The sequence below is a fragment of the Schistocerca piceifrons genome, chromosome X (assembly GCF_021461385.2).
Source record: "Schistocerca piceifrons isolate TAMUIC-IGC-003096 chromosome X, iqSchPice1.1, whole genome shotgun sequence".
Lineage (NCBI taxonomy): Eukaryota > Metazoa > Arthropoda > Insecta > Orthoptera > Acrididae > Schistocerca > Schistocerca piceifrons.
This window is the reverse complement of record NC_060149.1, coordinates 302092412-302116967: the sequence shown is the minus strand read 5'-3', so window position 1 is coordinate 302116967 and position 24556 is coordinate 302092412. Positions and strand designations below refer to the sequence as shown.

The following is a 24556-nucleotide window of genomic DNA, read 5'->3' as shown; positions in this document are numbered from 1 at the left end:
AACACACATGAATGCATATGCAGGGCCTCCAAGGCCCTGCCCTAATTTAAAATTTTCCTCTTTTCATATAATCATTCTTTGGAGTTTAATTTATGTCTGTCAAATTTATTGTCATATTGAAAGATTCCTAAGATACAGTAACATGATCTGGTGGGCATGATTAACATTTTACTAATTAAAAAAAAAAAAAACAACACTAAGAGTGAATTTTTATTAGTCACATTCATTTCCATACAACATATACAAATTATTTTATTAATTCACTTATAAGTTGCCATTTACATTTTATAACATTTTTTACAACCAATTCCTTCAATTAAAACACACTCATTATTCACAATATTATATGTATATAGGCAATATTTTGACAAAAAGTTATTATTCATTGTTCACAAAAAATTGCATTTTTCTTAGTTTTCAACATGTGACAAACAAGAAGCACAAAGAACGCCACTATGTTCCTTACAAATGTTGGTTTTACACTTATGCATGTCATAGCACTTTTCCTGTGTTTATTATATGGACAATAATTGCATCTTCTTCTTTTTCCTGAAACAGGTAGTTGGTTCGGCAATATGACATCTTTTTGAACACCACATCTTTGCATGACATCAACGATTTTCTTTGGAAGATTAGGGATCTGAATACAAAGTTCCATTAGTGGTCTTACCATTTCCTCTGCTAAATCTCTTAGGAACGAAGGCCTTTTATCACTTGTTCCACTGTGGTATGTCAGATGTTGGGCGGAAAATAAAATTTCACTCTTCATTGCTGCGACGTCCATCATATTCATCCATAATGCAAATGGCCATCTTCTTGTTTGTCTTTTGCAAGTGTAATAATGAATTTTCTGGTCCATTTGATCTACTACACCCTTTGTAGAGTTATAGAACTTTATTATATCTGGTTTCTTTTTTGCATGAGTTTCATCAATGTTTCTTTCATGATGTTTTGTGCTAATGAGATCTACAGACTTTCTCTTTTTGGGAACATAACTCACCATCGTAATGTAACCTCCAAATGCAAACAAAGAGGAATGAATTGCTCTTGATGCAGATGATTTCATCTCATTAGGAATTTCTGGTTTATTTTGTTTGATTGTTCCCACCACTGTAATTTGCTTCTGAATCATCTCTTCTGCCAGCTGCACACTAGTAAAGAAGTTGTCAACAGTAATATTTTTTGATGATCCTTCAATGCTTTTAGGCCGGCTGGAGTGGCCGAGCGGTTCTAGGCGCTACAGTCTGGGACCGCGCGACCTCTACGGTCGCAGGTTCGCATCCTGCCTCGGGCATGGATGTGTGTGATGTCCTTAGGTTAGTTAGGTTTAAGTAGTTCTAAGTTCTAGGAGACTGATGACCTCAGAAGTTAAGTCCCATAGTGCTCGGAGCCATTTGAACCAAATTTTTTTTTTCCCCAATGCTTTTAGCAAGATCTTTCACCACATTCAATCCAAGATTTTTCTGAATAGGTTCATGGGGCTTCCTTCCCGTGTAAACAATTCCGTCTAAAGCATATGCAGATGTAGCATCACATAACCAAAATATTTTTATGCCATACTTGGCTGGTTTAGAGGGCATATACTGGGTGATGCTGCATCTTCCATGGAATGGGACTAGCTGTTCGTCAGCTGTGAGTGAATCATTGGGAATCATTCTATTTCTACACTTGTCAAGAAATAGTTCCCATACATAGCAAACAGCTGCAAGTTTGTCATCTGCAGATCGAGCTTCACGGGTACGCCTGTGATCAAATCTAATCATTCTCCTTATATCCTCGAATCTATTTACTGACATGGTTGCCTTATATGTAGGATTTGCCTTTTCATCCAAGAATAATTCTCTGATAGGGACGTCCCAACTCTTCTCAACACCAGAAAGCAGTAAAAGACCAAGACAACCCTCCATTTCAGCAAGTGAAACGTTTTTCCACATTTTACCACGTAAAGCAGCCACTCTTCTGCCTTCAATATTTGTGCAGTTGATGATTTCCTCTAGTATTTCCTTGGAGATGAAATAGTCCCAGGAATCCTTAGGTTTACAGGTTTTCAAACCATGGGCTGGACCAGGTGCCTTCTTTATGAAATTATGTAAAGGCATACAAAAAGTTGCAGGAGGATCTAATTTCCAAATCGTTCCATTCCGACTAATGTATATGTGGTCTTCTATACCTTTTCGTGGTGGTTCTTCATTTTGAGACTCTGATGAAGTAATATTATTGAAAGGACTGTCATCTGCCTCAATATTCATATCTGCAGGTTCATTGGCTGATTCTTCACTACTTGCATCTTCAAAAATATTTCCTTCTTCGCAAGAACCATCTTCTTCAAACCACTGAGCCACAACACTTTCAAAATTAGCTGCATTTGCACGTACTGACTCTCTTGCTTTGCGTGTCGAAGCCATAGCAAAAGACGTGTCTCTCGAACAGCAGCTTGTGCAGCACTAAACGAGTCATACTCGTAACAATATGGGCTTTGCAGCAACAAAGAAACTACAGTAACAATGAGGCTGACAAGAGCAGCACAGGACAACAATACTAAGCAATAATAAAACATTTGATAGCAAAAAGATCAATAATACACCGACATCGCCAATATGTGAAAGTAGTGTGTATTATTTTTTAGTTATACTATTACTACTACGGCTACTGCTGCTGTTAATACCACTACAGTTGTTGTTGAATAAATAACTTCTCCCAAACAAATGTTGAAGACAATATAAGCGAAAGAACATTTATAAATGTGTGAGGGCTTTTGAAGCCCTGCTTATGCATTCACGGTGTGTGGGTAAACGTATTGAATTATACAAAAAACGTAAAAAGGTATCTCGTTCAGACTTGATAGGAGGAATGTCACAGTGTTAGTGAAAGAGTACTGGAAAGCAGTTTGAAATCAAACAAACAATTACAGAAATTTTTTAAAAATGAGGACATGCAAGGGCCTCGGAGGCCCTGTATATGCATCCTAGGGTTAAAAATGGCTTGGTGAGTTTCCATCCCCCTCCTTCCCAAATGCAGGCAGAATGCACAATGACAACTTATTTTGCCTGGCGCTCAAACTACACTGAATTCAGTATCGATGAAACCATTTGACTGTGGATAGAAGCTTTATAAAACCAGTGGAATGGAAATGTACAATAGGGTATTACTTCCTGCATTTTCCGTAGACTGAGACTGGAGATGTGTAATGTTGAACAATGAGTCGACATATATTAGAACAAAGTCTGGTTCATTTCATGTTCGTAGACTTTGGGTAACCCAGTTTAACTCATATATCATGTCTGTATCTGGATGAAGTTGTTATTGTCATATGTCTGAATTGGACATCATCTGTAGGAGTGCACATGCTCATATTTGCAATATCATCAATTCTGACCATTATCTTGCTATCAAGAAGCTTTTTTGGTAACCATTGTGAATGTACAATATCCACTAGGTTTTATGCAATTTCAGCAATATAGTTTGCCTATCCACAGTAGTGAATAGATTATGACTTCATTTTCTGCACAGTTAAAAACTGAGCTCTTTGATTGATCTGCAGAGGCACTCAACTTCAACACCACAGAAAGTTACATATTAAAATGAAGACTCTCATTGCATGTGACTGATGACATGATTCTCCTGACACAAACTTCACACTAGGATTGTGTACTCTTTACTATATACACTCCTGGAAATTGAAATAAGAACACCGTGAATTCATTGTCCCAGGAAGGGGAAACTTTATTGACACATTCCTGGGGTCAGATACATCACATGATCACACTGACAGAACCGCAGGCACATAGACACAGGCAACAGAGCATGCACAATGTCGGCACTAGTACAGTGTATATCCACCTTTCGCAGCAATGCAGGCTGCTATTCTCCCATGGAGACGATCGTAGAGATGCTGGATGTGGTCCTGTGGAACGGCTTGCCATGCCATTTCCACCTGGCGCCTCAGTTGGACCAGCGTTCGTGCTGGACGTGCAGACCGCGTGAGACGACGCTTCATCCAGTCCCAAACATGCTCAATGGGGGACAGATCCGGAGATCTTGCTGGCCAGGGTAGTTGACTTACACCTTCTAGAGCACGTTGGGTGGCACGGGATACATGCGGACGGGCATTGTCCTGTTGGAACAGCAAGTTCCCTTGCCGGTCTAGGAATGTTAGAACGATGGGTTCGATGACGGTTTGGATGTACCGTGCGCTATTCAGTGTCCCCTCGACGATCACCAGTGGTGTATGGCCAGTGTAGGAGATCGCTCCCCACACCATGATGCCGGGTGTTGGCCCTGTGTGCCTCGGTCGTATGCAGTCCTGATTGTGGCGCTCACCTGCACGGCGCCAAACACGCATACGACCATCATTGGCACCAAGGCAGAAGCGACTCTCATCGCTGAAGACGACACGTCTCCATTCGTCCCTCCATTCACGCCTGTCGCGACACCACTGGAGGCGGGCTGCACGATGTTGGGTCGTGAGCGGAAGACGGCCTAACGGTGTGCGGGACCGTAGCCCAGGTTCATGGAGACGGTTGCGAATGGTCCTCGCCGATACCCCAGGAGCAACAGTGTCCCTAATTTGCTGGGAAGTGGCGGTGCGGTCCCCTACGGCACTGTGTAGGATCCTACGGTCTTGGCGTGCATCCGTGCATCGCTGCGGTCCGGTCCCAGGTCGACGGGCACGTGCACCTTCCGCCGACCACTGGCGACAACATCGATGTACTGTGGAGACCTCACGCCCCACGTGTTGAGCAATTCGGCAGTACGTCCACCCGGCCTCCCGCATGCCCACTATACGCCCTCGCTCAAAGACCGTCAACTGCACATACGGTTCACGTCCACGCTGTCGCGGCATGCTACCAGTGTTAAAGACTGCGATGGAGCTCCGTATACCACGGCAAACTGGCTGACACTGACGGCGGTGGTGCACAAATGCTGCGCAGCTAGCGCCATTCGACGGCCAACACCGCGGTTCCTGGTGTGTCCGCTGTGCCGTGCGTGTGATCATTGCTTGTACAGCCCTCTCGCAGTGTCCGGAGCAAGTATGGTGGGTCTGACACACCGGTGTCAATGTGTTCTTTTTTCCATTTCCAGGAGTGTATTTAGTTAAATTTTATGATGCCAGTTTCACCAGGTTCTGAACATAGGGAGTGCAGTGTGTGTGAAAGTTAATACAAACTTAAATTTCATATGAGAATATGTGAGAGTTAAGATCATTTTCAAGTGGTAGCCTTACAAAAGTCAGTTCAGGAACTAATTGAAAACAATAATTTTTGGGAGGCTTCAATAATTTGCTAATTATATGTTTAAAAATGGAATATTAAGTGGACTGTCTGTTAAATGATGTGTGGACAAGTGGCCACACTTTTCTCTGTATGAATGGTAAAGTAAGTGAACATAACTGCCATATAAAATTGACAGCACCTGTGTACACACAAAATGAAAATATGTACATGGTGTGTCATGTTAAACAAATAGTGTTGCTTAATTTTTGCAGGAGAGGCATGCATGCATGCATAAAGTGTGCCACACACTGCATGTGCTGTCCAGCAGCTACTGTCATTTGCTAGCGAAAATGTCCTCCGCCATTCATTTCAGCACAAGTGTCCGAAGCCTACCGACATTACACTTTGTGAATTTTGTTTATAGAGTCGGTGTGTCACAAGTTATGGCAGTCATTTGCCGTCTTGAAAGAAGCTATTTGCTGTCAGTTGCCAGCAATAAATGCTGAAAACTTGTGAAAAACTGTACAATGTGTTATAACTGTTCTTCGTTATTCTTTGCCATAACCCATGTTGTTTAACATTTGCAGTATTATGAATGGTATCGCACAACTCATTTTTAATCGAAAATATCTTTCTGTGCTCATTAACTCATCATGCTGACAAAATCTGTCTCCTTTTTTGTTGCTTTTAGATCGCAGAGAACTCGTAAATGTTTCACTGGACTTCTTTAAAATTTGGGCATGTTTATTTGTATTTATGTATTTATTTTTTTAATTCTGTTTTTCTGCTTTCATCAGAGTTATTCTTATGCTACACATCTTTTTTTCTAGTGATTCTGGAGTATTTAGTTAATATATTTGAAACAACTTTAAAATATCTAAGAATGTGCCCAACAGAGTGTTCTGTTTTTATTTGCATCAAACTCAGATTCTGTAAACTCTACTATGCTTTATTCTGTATACCTATCACTTGATAAGCTGAATGTTGCTTCATCAGGGTTATTGTATTTATTCAAATAATGCAATAGGTCAGTCCTAAAAATGCTCAAGTGTGTAAATATCTGACAACATTTAATGTTCCTTATGGATGTGATATTGATATCAACAGAATACATGGCAATAAAAATTATTTATTTTTATACATAGTTTCTCTGCATGTTTGGAGACTACATGATTATTTGATTTAATGAGGACTTAATGTAATTATAGGTTTTAATATATTTATAATTTCTCAAGATTGAAAGTTAAGAAATTTAGAAACTGAATTGCACATTTTGAAGTCACACCAACTTAAGATTAACTGATGTACATTTGAGTTGAAATCCTAACGTAAAGCTTGTAAAATATTTGTGTTGCGTCGTACATGTGTACACTATGAGAAAATTTATTAATTTAGAGTGAAACAAATTTCACCCCAGGCTGACTTTAAGGAGTTGAATGTGTAGTATTGTTTTGCTACATTCTTTGCATTTGGGGATAATGAAAAGTTGACAGGCAGTCGTAGCTTACCAGTTCTCTTTATTTTGCATATTTTTGTGTCTTGTAATTTATGAAATTGTGTAAAATATAAGCAATACTGTTTCCAGGGTATGTGTGGGCATTCAAGTTCCTCCAGATGAAAATGAAGACTGGTACTGCCGTGTATGCATTGTCAGGAAGCAGGAGAATATTGTTGACAAAAAGAAGAAATCTAGAAAGAAAAAAGTTGTCCCATGAAGTGAAGGTAATGGCATGGAATTTTATTTTTTGCGGTTACAAATAGATGGTGTGGGGGTCAGGACCTTGTTTCCATAACACCAGATGATTAGTGTGGTGAGCTTTGGTAATCAGTCATCACACATTTGCAGTGTATGTTCATTTTGTCTTTGGCACTTCTCTAAAATGACTGAGTATATACTCCTGTTTTTGCTGTCTGCACATACATTGGCCTGTTTGTTGATACTCCAATTCCCTCGGTTGTAACTACTACTGTCTTTCTCTCTCCTCTCCCTTGCTGCATGAAGTTGTCATCTGTTCAAACTAGCTCCCCAACTGTCAGTAGCTGATCTTCCTTACTTATATCCACAAGTAATGCCTTATGTTCTTTATGACCTGACCAAGGCTAGTACTTGTCTCCACAATGTTTATCCAACCATTCTGCTGCATCCTGCTTTCTTCCACTGCTAGATGAAACTCTTCATCTATTAGACTAATGAGCATTAACTAGTAGCATCGCAAATCAACAAGTTGTTGTGAATAGAATTGTACAGATGTACTTCTGGACACAGACTGACTGACTATAGAACATTGTATTATAGGGACTGATAGACATAAAATTTTGCACAATATGTCACTGGTGACTGACTAACATATAAATGCTCATATTTTGACTATCACCTGACTGGTACATTGTGTGTGGTGCCCCTTTATAGATGCAAATATTACAGAAATTACAAAATGGTAAAATACAGGACTATTACATTTCGGATATTAACACAAAAGAAAATAATAAACATACAAAGACACAATTGGCAGTGAAGTGAATTTGTTTAACCAAAAGTTGTGTAATTAGAAAATAGCAAAATAATGGATACTATTTTATGAGAGGGAAATTTTAACATGCACAGGGATTTGCAAAGTCCACCAAGAATTTCCTGGAAAGTTAAAATTTTTAACTAGTGTACCATATTACTTGAATATAAGATGTGCTGCCCTGGAATATAATTTCACACAACTAATACAAGCAGCAGTGAAATTTATAGTCTTGTTGTCACAAATATCCAGCTGTTTCTTACAGTATATCACAATTTCAGAGGAGGTGTTTAGGGTGGGATGTAAGTGTAACAGCATAAATAAAATTTATGTTTTGTCACAAGTATGTGGCTGTTTCTTCATAATATGTTGTGGTTTCCGAGATGGTGTTGATGGTGGGACCTGAGAACACTGATGTTTTTCTGAATATGTAGCGGATTTTGCATCTATATTACATGACAATCCGACGATATTCCTTTGTCTCTTATTTCCAAATATGTCAACTGCTTGCCATACTCCCATTCACCATGTAGAACCAGCATCTGATACACACCCTTTCATTCCCATCGTAATTCATGGAAAATGTTGACAATATTGCTGTACAAAACAGGTACCTATGTAGATTTCTACAGTCTCCTGCAGAAACGTATACTGTTTTTGAGTATGTGTCCAATTCAGAGTACAAATGGATTCAGTCAAACTTGAGTTTAAACATAGTATATGCTCATAAAAAACCAGGTTATGTGGTATACTTTCCCATGGCTGGCAGCACAATGAAATTTGCTTCTTGCTCACCACTCCTGTCCCCACATTCATTGTAGTTCCCAGCCAAGCTGATGTTGCTGTTTCTCCTCAAGCTCTTGTGAATTCTTTAAAATAAATCTGCATTGAACTCAATTACCAAAGCTTCACTTTAAATATTAAAAGGTTTTCAGACACCGCTACCAACCATAAAATTATTGATCACTAAATTATTTATTTATGGGCGCAATATGTAGATGCATGAGCCAACACTTTTGTATTTTCAAACTGTATTTTATGTCCATTTTCTAGGCAATGCTCCGCTATGGCTGACTTGTCAAGCTCCCTTTGTTTTATATGGCACTTGTGCTCAGTATAACGCTCTGCAACCGTGCAAATTGTTTGTCCAATGTACATACTGCCACATTCGCAGGGTACACCATACACACCAGACACTCGAAGAGCAGTGTCATCTCTAACAGGGCTCAACATATCTCGTATCGTGGGGGCGGGCCGGAACACTGGTCTTAGCCCATGCTTCTGCAGCAGACGTCCTAACTTACTGCTAGTTGCTCCACAGTATGGCATGAATACAGTCCGTTTAGCCTCATCTATTGATTCACCAGGTGTCTTTCATCGGCGGCCCTTGAAAGCGTTTGCGATGTCTCTTTTGCTGTATCCATTTTCCTCGAAAACACGTTTTAAGTTCTGCAATTCAGACTGTAGGTGGTCGTCATCAGAGGTAATCTTGGCTCTATGAACCAATGTGTTCAGGACAGCTTTCTTGTGTACTGTTGGCGTTCAAGTACCAATCAGTGTGTGTTGGTTTCTGGTACACTGAATGACCAAGCTGGCCTCCTGCCTTCCGCTCAACCAAAACATCCAAGAATGGTAGCTTGCCATGCTTCTCCATCTTGACAGTAAATTTAATGTTGGGATGGACACTATTCATATGATCGACGAACTGCTGTAGTGTATCTCCACCATGACACCATATCAAGAAGGTGTCATCAACGTATCATAGAAAGCAAGACGGCTGTAATGTCGCAGTTTGCAGAGCCTGCTCCTCAGAGTGTTCCATGAAGAAATTTGCGACTGCTGGAGACAATGGTGATCCCATGGCTGTGCTGTCTGTCATCTCATAATATTCATTGCAGTACAAAAAGTACGTTGTCGTTAGGATGTGACAGAACAACTTAATGATTCCAGGAGGAAAATGTTGCGCCAAAAGATCCAGCGTATCTTGTATCAGCACCCTCGTAAAAAGTGACACAACGTCCAAGCCAACCATTAGGTCGTTTGGGCCTATCTTCATTCTCTTGAGTGTCTCAACAAGTTTCTGTGAGCTGACAAAATGGTGTTCGCAATGTCCCAATTTTGGTGCTAATAATCCTGCCAAATGTTTGGCAAGTCTGTAGGTGGGTGAACTGATTGCAGAAACATGGGCTAAGACCAGTGTTCTGGCCTGCCCCCAAGATACAAGATATGTTGCGCCCTGTTAATGACGACATTGCTCTTAGTGTGTCCAGTGTGTATGGTGTACCCTGTGAATGTGGCAGTATGTACATTGGACAAACAATTCCCACAGTTGTGGAGCGTTGTACTGAGCACAAGTGCCATATAAAACAAAGGGAGCCTGACAAGTCGGCCATAGCAGAGCATTGCCTAGAAAACGGACATAAAATACAGTTTGAAAATACAAAAGTGTTGGCTCATGCATCAACATATTGGGACTCCGTTATAAAGGAAGCGGCTGAGATTCGTTTAAACAACAACAATTTCAACAGAGACCAGGGATACACACTCAGCAGGGCATGGGGACGGGCGTTGGACATCAAAAGAAAGCAGAGACAGATGTGTGACACAGGAGCGGCAGTTTCAAACGCGGCACCTGCCCCTGGCGCCACCTGACGTCACCGGTGCTGCCACGGGCAATAGCTGTGCTAGCTGCCCGGGTCGACTTACGCGCGCGCCACATTGGATCGATGCGATTGGCTGCTGATGATGTCATGATGCCTATATAAACGAGAAACCGTAGCAGCCCCGGCAGTCAGTGAACTCCTGACGACGATGGAGGAGATGGCCATAGAAAGCTCGAGGACTTTATTCAAATTGACGCGGTTGAAAAACCGAGAACGTTTTATTGTAGGTGTGTACAGATATTAAAGTGTCTTTATATGAGTGTTGTGTTCACCCCGGGGGGAGGTATATCCTAGTATGGGGTGATGTTGCTTTGTATATTAGTCTTTTGTTCACATGAAAATTTTTATAAAACAATCACTCACTTCATTCTTGTGGCATGGCATTCTTATTGTGACTTGCTGAGGTATCACTATTTCCATGGTTCTCTTGGATTTCTTCACCATTGTTTGCAAATTTCACAAGGATGAGTTTATATAACACGATAACACAAAACAAATCAGCAGTGCAAAACACAGAGCGGTGGTCAAAACAAGGCTATTTTCGATTTTACTGTCAATATGTCGATCCAGGTGTTGTCAGTAGCATTCACCCTTGTGAGTTTTGTGAACAATGGTGAAGAAATCCAAGAGAGCCATGAAAATAGCAATCCGTCAGCACATCACAAGAACAATGCCATGCCACAAGAAGGGAGAGAGTGATTGTTTTATAAAAATTATTGTGTGAACTACTGATCAATATACAAAGTGACATTGCCTCGTATTAGGTTATCCTTCTCTCTCTCGACAGGATGATCACAATAACCATGTTAAGAAACTTTTATATCTGTATACACTTACGGTAAGTGGTTTTGTAATGTCAGTGTAGCCCGATGATGAGGTATCACCTTGAAACATGACACTAAATAAATAATTTAGTAGTCATCGAATTTTGTGGCTTAGTGGTTTCAGAAAACTTTTTCGTATTTTTGGAACAATCACCATCAATTAATAGACAATATGGCTTCAAATCACTTCACTTTAAATGTAGGACAACCCCCAATATTAATCTATCAAACAACAGAAAATATTGACGTCAGCAGCAGTAGTTTAATCTGTGAATGTAAGATGACATTATATTTACCAAAAGATGAATTTGGGGGAAATATCTTATGTTATAATCAGATAAATATGATATAAATATCATACTAAAGGGTGTTCCATTTATCTGATGACCGCTTGTGCGGTGCAGTAGATGCCAGGCAGTGAGCTCTCTGTTGCCTGGCTATCAGCTGCTGTGTCGCCCATCTACTGCTGTGGTATGACATGACTACATTTAAAATATAAGCAAATAAATTTTGTACTCACCCAGGTCACACAAGGAGTGTCTGGAACTACCTGCCATTATTTTCCACGCATTTCTGACATCTACTCGAGAAATTATTAATCATACAATGTAATTATCTCTGAGATATTGAATTAATTGATTTGCGGATATTATCCTGGAGTTCCTCCAGTGTGTGAGGATTTGTTGTGCACAGTTTGTCCCCTCAGTGCACCCCACAAATAAGAATTGCACGGAGTTAAATCAGGACTTCGATTGGGCCAGATATTGTTACTAATCACTCTTTCATCGAACACACTGTGAATTGCGTGCAAAGAAACATTGGCTGTATGAGCCCTTGCTGAATACTGTTGAAAGAATGTGAAGCTTCATTCTCTTTCTTTTGGTTCATTAAAAAACGGTCGCAAAATGTTTTGCACATATCTTTCACTTGTAACTCTGTCATTAAAAAAAAATTGGGCGTATTATTCTGTCACCACTAACTGCGCACCACAACCCTATTTTCTGATCATGAAGGGGTTCCTCATGAAGCACAACATGTCTATCTGCAGTCCTGAGTCGACAGTCTTGGGAATTAACATGCCCGTGTAAATGGAACCAAGCATCGTATGAAAACAGAATGAGGTAAGGATCCATTTCACCGTCATGCACTTGTTTTAAAACCCCTTCGCAAAATTTAAGTCTGTGCGCAGGATCACTAGGTTGAAATTCTCATGCTACCGATACTTTGTCGGGCCTTAGCCCAAGCAGCTTAGCACCTCTTTGTGCAGAGGTGCATGATATTTGTGTTTGCTGCGAAAGATGTCTAAGAGACTGCTTAGGGAAATTTTCCAGGCATTATGCAGTGTCATCGAGACGAGCTTCTGTGAGCACTGTATGTCATTGTTTATGCTTCTTGTCTTGAACACTTCCCATTTCACGAAATTTATTTACTAATTTGTGAACTGCATCACGACTCAGAACTCGAACACATGTAAACTTCCGTTCAAACAATCTCCGAACTGTACGAGTGGACTCTGTACTCACATATGAATCATAATTAAACACTCGTTGTGGAATTGAATGATTTGCTCTTGCCATTGTTGCTTTCGTTTACTTCACTGTGACAGTCGTGATGCCTGTTTCACTGCTCAAATGGACCCATTCGACTGGAAGGTGTGGCTTCCACGGCTACAATTCCCCAGCCAGGCGGTCATCAGATAATGGAACACACTGTACTTTTGGGATCAGAAGAACTGGGGTGAAAAAACTATAATACTGGGTTTTGGAAAGAATTATGGTTCAGCCCTTTCACTATCATTGGGATGTATGCGCCCCACAATAAGTTACCAGAAAAAAACAGCAGGTATTTGATACACGTTTTTGCTATGTAAAGGGTAAAGAAAAGCCTGCTAATGATATGAAGAATTGTTATAATTATAGATTGCACATTTAAATCATGCTGTCCTCAAGTTTCATTGTTAACTGTCTACTCACTAGATGTCTCACTACAAAAAATGCCATAGATTGCTTTTCTTATCACACTTACAGAGCAAATGATTGCACTGGGGAAGAAAGATATGATTGTTAAAAGGAGGGCTGCTGGATGCCCAAGTTTTACATACAATTTTATGGTGAATGCTGAGGACCATCCACAAGAGGAAGATGTGCAGGATGTGCTAAGAGAAAGATGTAAATTAGAACAAAGACCTTGTGTACCATGTGCCAAATTTCATTGGGCGATAACTGTGTTACACTGTATCACAAGGAGAAGGATCAATGTGGCTGTCACATGTGACTCAAATTTGCATGTGATGATGATGATGATGGAATAATCAACTGAACTGTCAAATATATATAATCAAAAGTATGATTCAAATGATTTTCTCAAATGTATCATAAAGGAAAATACAAGATCATTATTCATTTCATTAACACTGGGACACTCGTCCCAAGTCAGAATAACACTCAATTTCCCCCCCCCCCCCCCCCCCCCCCCCCCACCTGCTCGTCTCCTTACATTGGAAAGCAAACAGGTGGAAATATGTTTTTTCATAGTGGTACGTCTGACTAAAATATTAAAGTAAAATAAACATACATTAATGTCTTTCATTCTGAAAAAAATTGGTAGTGAAATTTTTAAGGTTGAAACATTCTGGAATACGAAAATTTTGAATACAAATAACAGTTGAAATAGTGGACAAGAAAGCTATGAGTGCATTGTTTTCAAAATTATTTATCTCACTTGAAAATGTAATCACAATAATTATTAATGTGCAGAACTAATTTTTACAATCAGCAGAAACCTCAGTCATACCCATATGTGGTACCTTGTTATTACTGAATGACACCATCCCATGATTTTTGTTATGCAGGGTGATTATAATTAAAGTTAAACTTTCAAACTACTGTAGAAATAACACCACTGGTCAGAGTGATGTGAAATTGCAACGGAATATTATCGAAGAAGGGGGAAAACGTATGGCAAAAGAAAAATGAATAGTTACAAAATGTAGCAATAGATAGTGCTGTAAGAATCATAATTTATTAGTGGTCGACTACAAATGACAAATTAATCATACAACAATGCCTAAAGTGTATGTTTGCCATTAAACAAACTGTACTACTCAGTGTGCATGGGTGTACAGGTGTGATACTGTTAGTTACGTAAGCCCATCCACCATGGCAAGGTCATATCACATCAGATGGGAAAAATTTGTTTTTAATTGTCCTGAGGCCAAAAACCACATAAAAAGCATCAGTCACATCAGTTTTTAATTGTCCTGACACCAAAAGCCGCATAAAGAACCTTAGTCAAAATCAAATCAGATTATTAATTTCCATGTAACTGCCGCAAGAAATGTTCAGTATGCTGTCCACGGTTTTCTGCAACAAGTTTAAATCGAGATACAGCCTGTTACACAACTGATGGAAGTGTTTCCGGGGTCACATTCAAAACGTGTTGCACAGTGTGTGCCTTCAGTGCAGCTAAGTTTGCAATTGGAACACTGAACACAACATCTTTCAGATAGCCCCACAACCAGAAAGTACACGGATTAAGATTAGGTGATCGGGACGACCAGCCTGTAGGGAAATGGCAGCTGATAATTCTAGCATTTCCGAAATGGCGCTTCAGTAGCTGCTTAACTGGATTTGCAGTGTGCGGAGGTACGCGATCTTGCATAAAAATGATCCCATCCACGCTGTTGGAGAGCTGGAATTACGTAGTTGCGCAAGACACACTCATAGCACTTACTAGTGACGGTACAGGTAACAGGACCGTAAGCACCTGTCTCCTAGAAAAAATATGGCACTATGATAAATGATACCATAAAACCACACCACACAGTGATCTTTTCAGATGAGGTGTTACTAGTTGATTTGCGTGTGGATTTTCTGTTGCCCATATTTAACAATTCTGTGTACTGACATATCCTGTCAGATGGAAGTCGGCTTCGTCTGTCCACAAAATCTTCCATGGCCAATCATTGTCCACTTCCATGTGAGCAAGAAACTCTAAAGCAAAGGTCTCTCTTGCTGGCAGGTTAACAGGAAGCAACTGGTTGGTGCACATGGATAATTTTGAGTGGATAGCAAAGAAGGATGTTCATAGGATTTTACACACCTTGCTCACTGGTATGTCCAATGTTCGGGCAGTTCTCCATGCAATACAAGTTTGCACACCACCTCTCATCTCCTCCTGCATTGCTGTGGCCACTGCTTCCACTGACATTAAATCAATTAGTTTCCTCCCTCTACACCAGGTTGCACACTAAAAGAACCCATCTTATCTAATTTCCGAATCGTTTTCTCCAGACCCACGGCAGTCATCGGACCAATGCCTTTTATCAAACACTTCAGTGCCCAGAACTTCTGCAGAGTGACGTGTGCACAGTCATTATTCTTGTAATACAGCTTTACAAGCAGAGCACGATACTGCATTGAGACAGTCGTGGTGAATGTCGCAGACGCAAAAGAAAGGAGGAAAGCCGTGTACCTGGCACGTTTATACCAACTTCAATAGGTCGTGCACATGAAACGTGTTTTCATTTATGTATTCTGACACATACAGCACCATCTATTGATCAATTTTCACACTATTTTTTTCTTCTGCTATACGTTTTCCCCTTACTCCAATAATATTCCGTTGCAATTTGACATCATTCTGACCAGTGGTTATTTTTACAGCGTTTTGAAAGTTTAACTTTAATTACAATCACCCTGTACATTGTAATTGCCCTGTACATTGATGGTGTTCCCTACTAGTAGTATCTGTGTTCATTGTTTAGGTCTTCTGTAGCTGCCATATTTAACTGAAATCTGATTTCATGCTGTAAAACGTTGAGAGCCAGAAACAGTTTGCACAGTATCTGGGATCCACAGAAATATTGACTGGAGACTGAATCCACATGCTGGAACATTTTCCTCATCTACTGTCGTGTTTTTCCTCATCTGCTGTCACTGAGCTTCTGCACCGCCTGTTGAAATCCCCTCGCGGCAGCAGCCAGAGTCCACGAACTCTTGGCACCATGTAGTATGTGAGACAAATCAAGTGCTCCATAGCATCCCTCTGAAATGGTAAATGGACCAGGATAATTTCTAGGCCAAGCTGCACATGTACCATTCAGTTAAATAAGTGTCACCAGCCTCACTTTAACCTGCAAGACAAGGTTAAAACAGTCACTTCTTCTCTACCACAACTCAGTGCCTTGTAACCATCTGTCTACTTTCAGAAGACTCCCAAATCTGACCACTGGGTTGGACAACGAAAACTGCAATCAATCTCTGCTGCATCACAGTTTCAAGTTGAAGAGTGTAAGGACATACACAAGAACTCCACAGTTCAAATGTCCATTGAAACAAAACTGCAAGTCCACATCATTCATTATACAACATATCCAGCTGGCTAGTTGCTCCACACTCTGTTAGGTGGCCTCTTCCTAAGGAGTCCATGTTGCCATGCTAGATATCGATGCCCACCTTGAAAACGGGTGTAGACTAGGACATTTCCCATGCATGTGAAAGGGAGTGCACTTCCGAACACTTTATGAACTTCCCACTCGTGGAAAACAACCTGTTTGATTCCTGACTACAAATTTCCTAAATATGACCCCACAGCACCTCTAATCCAGAGGGCTGAAACCCGCCTCCTGCACACTATCAGGGCCACTGACCAACTCCTAAATTTTTCCAGCTCTTCAGAGCTCCATGACATTCTTTCCACATGCACACATTTTGGTCAATCAGCCTTCAGAGCAGAAAGTAGGCACAGCTGACAGTAACAGAAGTTTCTTCCCAAGGGGTAGTAAACACTCGCCTTTTGAAAACCTTCTGGTCAGTCCAGGCCGCACGTGCTAGCCTGATTAAGCAAACACTACCGACTTCACTCCATGCATGAGAACAATGCCTGTCACTGGGAGGCTGGGGAACGGACACCTTTGCCTACAGCAGTGACCAGCATTTGCCAATAGTCACGGCCTGGGAATGGTCGGTTACACTGCAATTGGAAAATTTGTGTCCTGAACCCATTTTCTATATTGATGGAGAAAAAAATCACAGCACCAAAATATAATTAATGTAGAGTAATGAAATTTCAGAGAACATTTGTCTAGATAACATATTTAAGTGATTAACATTGCAAGATCACAGGTTAATCTAAGCACAAAATAAGCCATTGCAAATGTGAAATGCTGGTACATTATTAACTAGTGTAACTGCCAGAATGTTGAATGCAAGCATGCAGACGTGCATGCATTGTGTTATACAGGTGCTGGATGTCTGTCTGTGAGGTGGAGTTCTATTTGGATTACAACAGCAGTATGTGGCTGGGCATTATCCTGTTGCAAAACACCCCCTGGAATGCTCTTTATGAATTGCAGCACAACAGATCGGATCACAAGATTGATGTAAAGTTTTGCAGTCAGGGTGCATGGGATAACCATGACAGTGCTCCTGCTGCCGTACAAAATTGCACTCCAGACCATAACTCTAGGTGTAGTTCAAGTATGTCTAGCACGTAGACTGGTTGATTGTAGGCCTTTAACTGGTTTCCTTCTTACCAACACACAATCATCATTGGTACTGAAGCATATTCATCTTTCATCAGAGAACACAACAGACCTCCACCCTGGCCTCCAATGAGCACTTGCTTGACACCACTGAAGATGCAAATGGCTGTGGTTTGGGGTTAGTGGAATGCACACTACAGGGTGTCTGGCTTGAAGTTATCCTTTAGGTAACCAATTTGTGACAGTTCTTTGTGTCACTGTGGTGCCAACTGCTGCTCATGCACCAGAGACATACACTGAACATGATGGTCATCTCTCTAATAGTGCCACTCATATGCGACTGGCACAAAATTTGAATAGACATCATCTTCCATATGTAGAAACATGCCTACCGACTTTGTTTATGCCGTGGCACAACTGCTTCTTGGTGTATTTCGAGTGGGCAAACTTGAGCCGTATGGCCAATTTTATGGCAATAGCCACACATAGCTTGCTTGAAGGGACACTGTGGCTGCTGAAGGGACACTGTGGCTGCTTGTGTAGAGTGAAACTGTCTGAGTAAAATGGAATTGAAGTGATGTTGGAACCTTTTCAGGGTAGCATGAAAATGACATTGCAGGAATGTGTTAACATTTTGTGAACTGTGACATTATGTTGCCTGCTTGTTTGTTCATTATTCAGTTTTTTGGTGGTTTTTGTTCACAGTGTTGTAAAAAAACATTGTGACGAGTGTGACATGTCATGTGAAGAAGCAATGTTGTGGCCTTGTGCTTAGCAGTGCACCTCAATATTTTACACAACAGCTTCTAGATATTTGTTTGTGGTGTAGGCTATCTCAAACGGTGCTTCAAATTGTTCTATAGCAACAGTGTCAAATTTTTCTCTGGAAAAAAGTGTTATTAAAAAATACATTCGCACGTTTTTGAAACCACTCATTATTATTTAGCTTTGGCTGAATATGAAGCTAGGTTGCTCCACAAAGAATAGAGAATATCTTTGGAATATTCAAGCCAGTGACAATGCTCCGTCTAGACTAGTTTATTGTTCCACTTAATTTTCAAATACTGGAAGACAGCTAAGTCGTAAGATTTGGAGAGATGGCTAGTATTTTAATTATGGTTATATTTTCTTGTATGGCTGTGCCAGCTACCCTGGGCTCAATACCATATTTACACGAATCTAGTGTGCACTTTTTTTTTTTACCATATGAAGTACTCAAAATTGGGGCTGGCATAAGATTCGATGGCGCATTAGATTTGAGTACAAACTTTAATTGTTAGCCAGTATTTCTTACCCTGTGTGATCTGAAGTAGCAAAACATTTATTAAACTATAGCAAGAAAATACAGGTAGGTATCTGTGCATTAAAGAAAGGAAGCTGTAAATCGGACAACAGGTTATCGAGTTAAAAGAGCTGGTATATATTTCCAGTTCTGAATTCTGTTCACAAGCTTCGGAACAAAAACAAAATCCATTACTGCCACAAGAGGAAATTTTATTTAGTCATCAGTTCAAATAGAACAAGTTGTCCCCCCCCCCCCCCCCCCCTCTCTCTCTCTCTCCCTCTCTCTCTCTCTCCCTCTCTCTCTCTCTCTCTCTCTCTCTCTCTCTCTCTCTCTCTCTCTCTCTCTATGTACTGTTCCTTACATTACAATGCATTGTTGTACTTCTCAACCTCGTTTCATTATTGTTGGCCTTCTACAGTACTTCGCTTTGTGTTTGCATTAGGTAGTCACAAAATGGAAGGCAAGCAGAGAAGAATATTGTATGAAGCTGCTTTCAAGCATGAAGTAATTCTTTACGCGGAAAAATATGGCAACAGAAGGGCAGGAAGAGAGTTCAGTGTAGATGAGAATAATGTTTGCTTATGGAAAAAACAGAAATTGGGATTATTTGCAACTACCGCTACTAGGTCCGCAGCTCGTGGTCTTGCGGTAGCGTTCTCGCTTCTCACGCACGGGGTCTCGGGCTCAATTCCCGGCGGGATCAGGGATTTTGCCTTCCTTGAGATGGCTGGCTGTTGTTGTGTCGTCTTCATCATTATCATTCATCCCCATTACGGTCGGAAGAAGGCAATGGCAAACCACCTCTGCTAGGACCTTGCCTAGTACAGCGATGCGGGTCTCCAGCATCGTCCCCTACACTCTTCGGAGTATGGGACATCATCATCATCATCATCATCATCATCATCGCTACTAGAAAGAAATTCAATGGACCTCACAAGGAAAGACATCCTGATATTGAAGTAAATGTTTTGGAATTCGTCCGAGAAAAGATGAAGAATGGGCAGCCTGTAACCAGTGATACCATAATAAAAAAAGGAAAAGAGGTGGCTGCAGCTCTTAATATACTGAAGCAAGAGTTTAAGGCTAGCCGGAGATGGGTTGATCATGAGCAGGCCATCTCTGCAACGCCGTACAACAATATGCCAAAAACCTCCACAGTATTTTGAGAAGAAACTTCAAGAATTTCAGTGGTATGTTATCTCACTTCAGTAAGAGAAGAATTTTTTGATGGGTTACACAGGCAACGCTGATGAGACTCCAGTTTGGTTTGATATGCCATGTAATTAGACGATTGATGAGAAGGGTACAAAAGAAGTTACCATCAAAACATCTGGGTGCAAAAAACAGCGCGTAACAGTAATGCTGGCAATCACAGCACATGGGAACAAACTTCTCCCTTTTTTAATCTTCAAGCGAAAAACAAGCCCCAAGTCTCCAAAAAATTGAAAAGCTATTCCCTGATTATGTCATTATCGGAATCAAGAGAAGGGATGGATGATTGAGACATTGATGCTTGACTGGCTCCGAAACGTGTTGGAACTCCGTCCTGGTGGGCTTTCCAAGCAGCCATCAATGGTTTGTTGTAATTCATTTCGTGGTTATCTCACAGACGACATAAAGAAGAAGATCCACAGCCTTCCCAGTGATATTTTTATTATTCCTGGAGAATGACTTCTGTGTTATAACCCCTGGACGTTAGTATAAATAAACCTTTCCAAGGTTACATTCAGGAACAGTATAAAAAATTGTTTTGCAAAACAAATCGTGATCTGACTCTGACAGGAAAAATGAAATGTGCTACACCCCACATTATTGTGCACTGGGTTTTGGCTGCCTGGAAATGCATCGAAGCACCAATGATTGTAAAATAAAATCATTCAAGAAATGGTATATTTCAAATACTCTTGATGGCAGTGAAGATGATGTGCTCCGGAATGACACTGAGGATGGCAGGGTAGGAGGAAATGAATCTATTTCTGATGTAGACTCTTCTGAGGATTCCAGTAATAAAGACATTAGTGAATAATGATGAATAACACATGTAATTTATAGTATGTTTCTTTGTATGTCATGTAGGTAATCAAGGTAGTGTTCTTTTTTAATAATGAAAATGTCACTTGTTACTGTAATGAGTATCCTAAAAATAAGTTATTGTTGTTTTTTATAGTTCATGTATACATTCACTGCTGTTTGAAATAAAGTTAGCATTGTAAAATAAATTTCAGCAATACAAAAATACCCTACCAGTGATGTGCCAAAATTTCTTTTTTTGTTATTAATTTAATTTTTAAAATTGGTGTGTGCCATTACATTTTATGGCGTATTAGATTCACGTAAATATGGTATGAGTCTGGTGGCTATCATAAACAAGTAATACTAGCCTTTCATCTTGTGTTTTCTGAAAATAATGTAAAAATGAATCGGATTTTATGCAGGCAAGCTTACCATTTTCTGATGCTATCAAAAAAAAAAATTCTCTTTACATATAGTTATTGTTAAAGCCTTTCCAGTAGCATCATTACAAGCTGCCAGGACTTAAGTGTTCCCCCTGTTGGAAGCACTTTCTGTTCTTGAGTATGGTGAACCATTCATCTTTGTCTTCAAGGGGGTTATAATAGCTAGTTTTATCTGTTTGTACATAATTTAAGTTTGTGTGGAACCCTCAGATTTTCATTCGTACTCGCACTTACACAGTTTATTTGACATGATAAACTAGTCCGTAATAATGAATATCTTCTTTCAAATATGTTCAATACTTTGAGATATTTTCAGTGGCAGTTTCTTTTCTAAAAATTTAATACCAGAATACTCCAGGAATACCATTCTCAGGGCAGTTTTAATTCAATTTTTAACAGCATAGTGCTGCACCAGTGGCCACACCTCATTTCTGCTTAGGCAGCATAATCACTTTCTCCTGTCTTAAACTTTTCAACCATTTCTTTTTCCACGTTTAGTTCCAGTGCTGTGTAGTGCTTCAAAGTCTTACATTTCAGTTCTCTCTGTCCCTTGAGATGAAAATAGTATGTCATCTTTGGTATACAATATCACTTTGTAATTCCATAAACAGTCATACTGCCTCTTGTAATAACGTCTTGAAATATACACCTTCTTTACAATTTTGTCGTGGTAAGCATATACTGTTGTTGCTGTTGTATACTTTCCAAAGATAGAGAATGCTAACCAGAATATTAACTTCCTTCAGAACACACATGACACTCTTTTCCCCAGTATTATCATGGCGTAAATGTGTACTGTGGTCCCAGGAACACATACATAAAAAAGGAAAATACTGAAAATGTGACTCTGTGCCATTTGATGTTATTTAAATCCCCTTTCAACTAAATTAAACAATCTTTGATTCCTAAAGTCCTGCAATTTATTGTCCTTTAATTAAAAGTAGTAGAAGCAATTGGATTTTGAAGGCCCTTGTTATTGTCTGTTAAAGACAAACTTCGTGTAGCAAGGTGAAGTTGCAGAGGTGGTTACCTGTGGCATGAAGCTATTCCCAGAGTTTCCTCAGCACACCACACTCAACATTCCTCTATCCAGTTTGAAATACCAACATCCCAGAAACTCACATGTGACAGTAGGGCCTCTTGTGTATGCTTCCAATAGTACTGTAACCTTTCAGGGTCTGATGGCCAGACATGAGACATGCGGGCAGTGCGAAACCTCTGCAGAGTTTCTAAATTTCAAAGTCTGAAATCAGTATAACCAGTTTACATGCTTATCAAACACCATCAGAGACATCATCTCAGTATTAAATACTCGGTCTGCCTTTGTGTGAAATGTATACATTTATTCCAAAGGGTAGGAGACACACCACACTGTCTTTATTATGGATAGATAAGCTGGGTACCTATATATCTTCTCTATAAAGCGATCTATCAAGTTCGCTACCATATAGGTATTGGTTAAAATCTGGATTTGACCTCAGGATCTACCTTGGATGGTTCCCCCAATTGTTTCTAAGATGCAGTTAAAAAATTAATTTCCATCTCTTAGTAGTAGAACAACATTTTTTGGCTGCCCAAGTATTTGCGGGCAACTGCAATATTCAGTGAATCTCCAAATTTCTTAAAATGTTTAATGTTTTACACATGTAACAGCAATTACATGTGAAAACATTAAAATGGAACAACAGGTCACAGAATGTAGAAATAAGGGTGCTTTGAGAGTACTGAAAAATCTACTGATTACTTTTGATGTTTGTTGACAGTTATCAGAACGTGTGTGAAAGAAAAGGGTAGACTCGGATACTGCGGATACAAAAATGTATGCAATTTTAGTCAGTAGATAGTTTATACTGTGTGATGAATTCATATTACTTTTTGGGAGATGCAGATGTTTTGAAGACAACTATGATATGCTGCATGATTCTACAGGCCTTTATGCTCTTGGAATGCTATTGTGATGTAATAAAGAAAGATGTGTGTACAATACATTCTCATTGCCACTGCCTGTTTTGACACTGTTACTATAATAGTATTTTCCCATTTGCAACAACAAAACATTGTGTTGCAAGTCAAGCGTATGTTCTCGTGTGGTTTCAGGACCTTATTTATTACTTTATCCTATTTCAGTATTTGGAGAAATAAAGGATCAACTGTTCATCCATCAATGGCATGAAACAGAACTATTACACACTTTTCATTAATCTGTAATGCAAAATTCATAGTGTCCTGAGTAGTAACTGTGGTCCTACCAATTTGTGGTAAATCAATATCTCTATTCAATTTCATGTTGTTCCAGTACAGTATTCTCACACACAAGTCCTTGTATTTGTGTGATAAATTAGAATATTTAGAACAGTGCACTTTGTGTAAATATAGGCACTTAACTATTCTATCGCCAATGAAATGCTTTTTCTTGTTAATTTATTCATCTATTATAATGCTATATATTGTCTTGTGATTGAATCAGTTTGTGGTTTTGCAGTCTAAGGACCTTCTCTGTATTCTTTGCAGGTGTGAAGTTTCAGACTGTTTATGGATCAGAAAAGATTGCTCAGCTGGTGAAGATGATTTAGAACTAGCAAGTGAACACAAAGCTCAGAATCTGAAAATTCTCCTCTCTCCTTCCCTCCTCTCCCTCTCCCTCTCCCATTTCCATTCCCATTCCCTCTACTTCTCCCTGTCTATCTGAGATACTGATGTAGACATTTTTCTAAACATTCGTGTTGCAGAAAGTTGCATTTGTGATTTCTAACAAACCTATTTGGGTGTATGTCAGAGTCATCATAGGTAACCTAATATCCATTAAGCATTCAGTGAAAAAATCTATTTATGATACATGGACCAGAAATAATAGTGATGATCAGTTAGTGCTTGTTCTGTACATTTGATACAAATGTCATTACAAATATTGTTGATGAACTGGATCTCATAAGCTGGTAAAAATGATACTTCTTTAAACTGAATAATAGTTTCCCTTAAAGATGTTGCACAGAGTATTACAAGCATGCAAACATTGTTATTTTTCGTTTCCAATTCATTGTTCATGCATTCAAATCCTGCTCTCTCAGTGCATGTCTCAACATTGTGTAAAGAAATAATGATTAGCATCATATTATTATTA

General features: G+C 39.7%; 1 protein-coding gene across 1 annotated transcript in view; it reads left to right on the top strand.

Annotated features, from left to right (window-relative positions):
• The window catches only part of LOC124723136 (transcription initiation factor TFIID subunit 3), a 320450-nt gene extending 296139 nt beyond the window's left edge, over positions 1 to 24311 (top strand). The window contains exons 9-10 of the mRNA XM_047248325.1: positions 6799 to 6935; positions 23947 to 24311. Of these exons, the coding sequence (XP_047104281.1) occupies positions 6799 to 6928 (130 nt within the window). The 3' untranslated portion in view covers positions 6929 to 6935; positions 23947 to 24311. The remainder of the gene's footprint in view (positions 1 to 6798; positions 6936 to 23946) is intronic.
• The last annotated feature ends 245 nt before the right edge of the window (positions 24312 to 24556 follow it).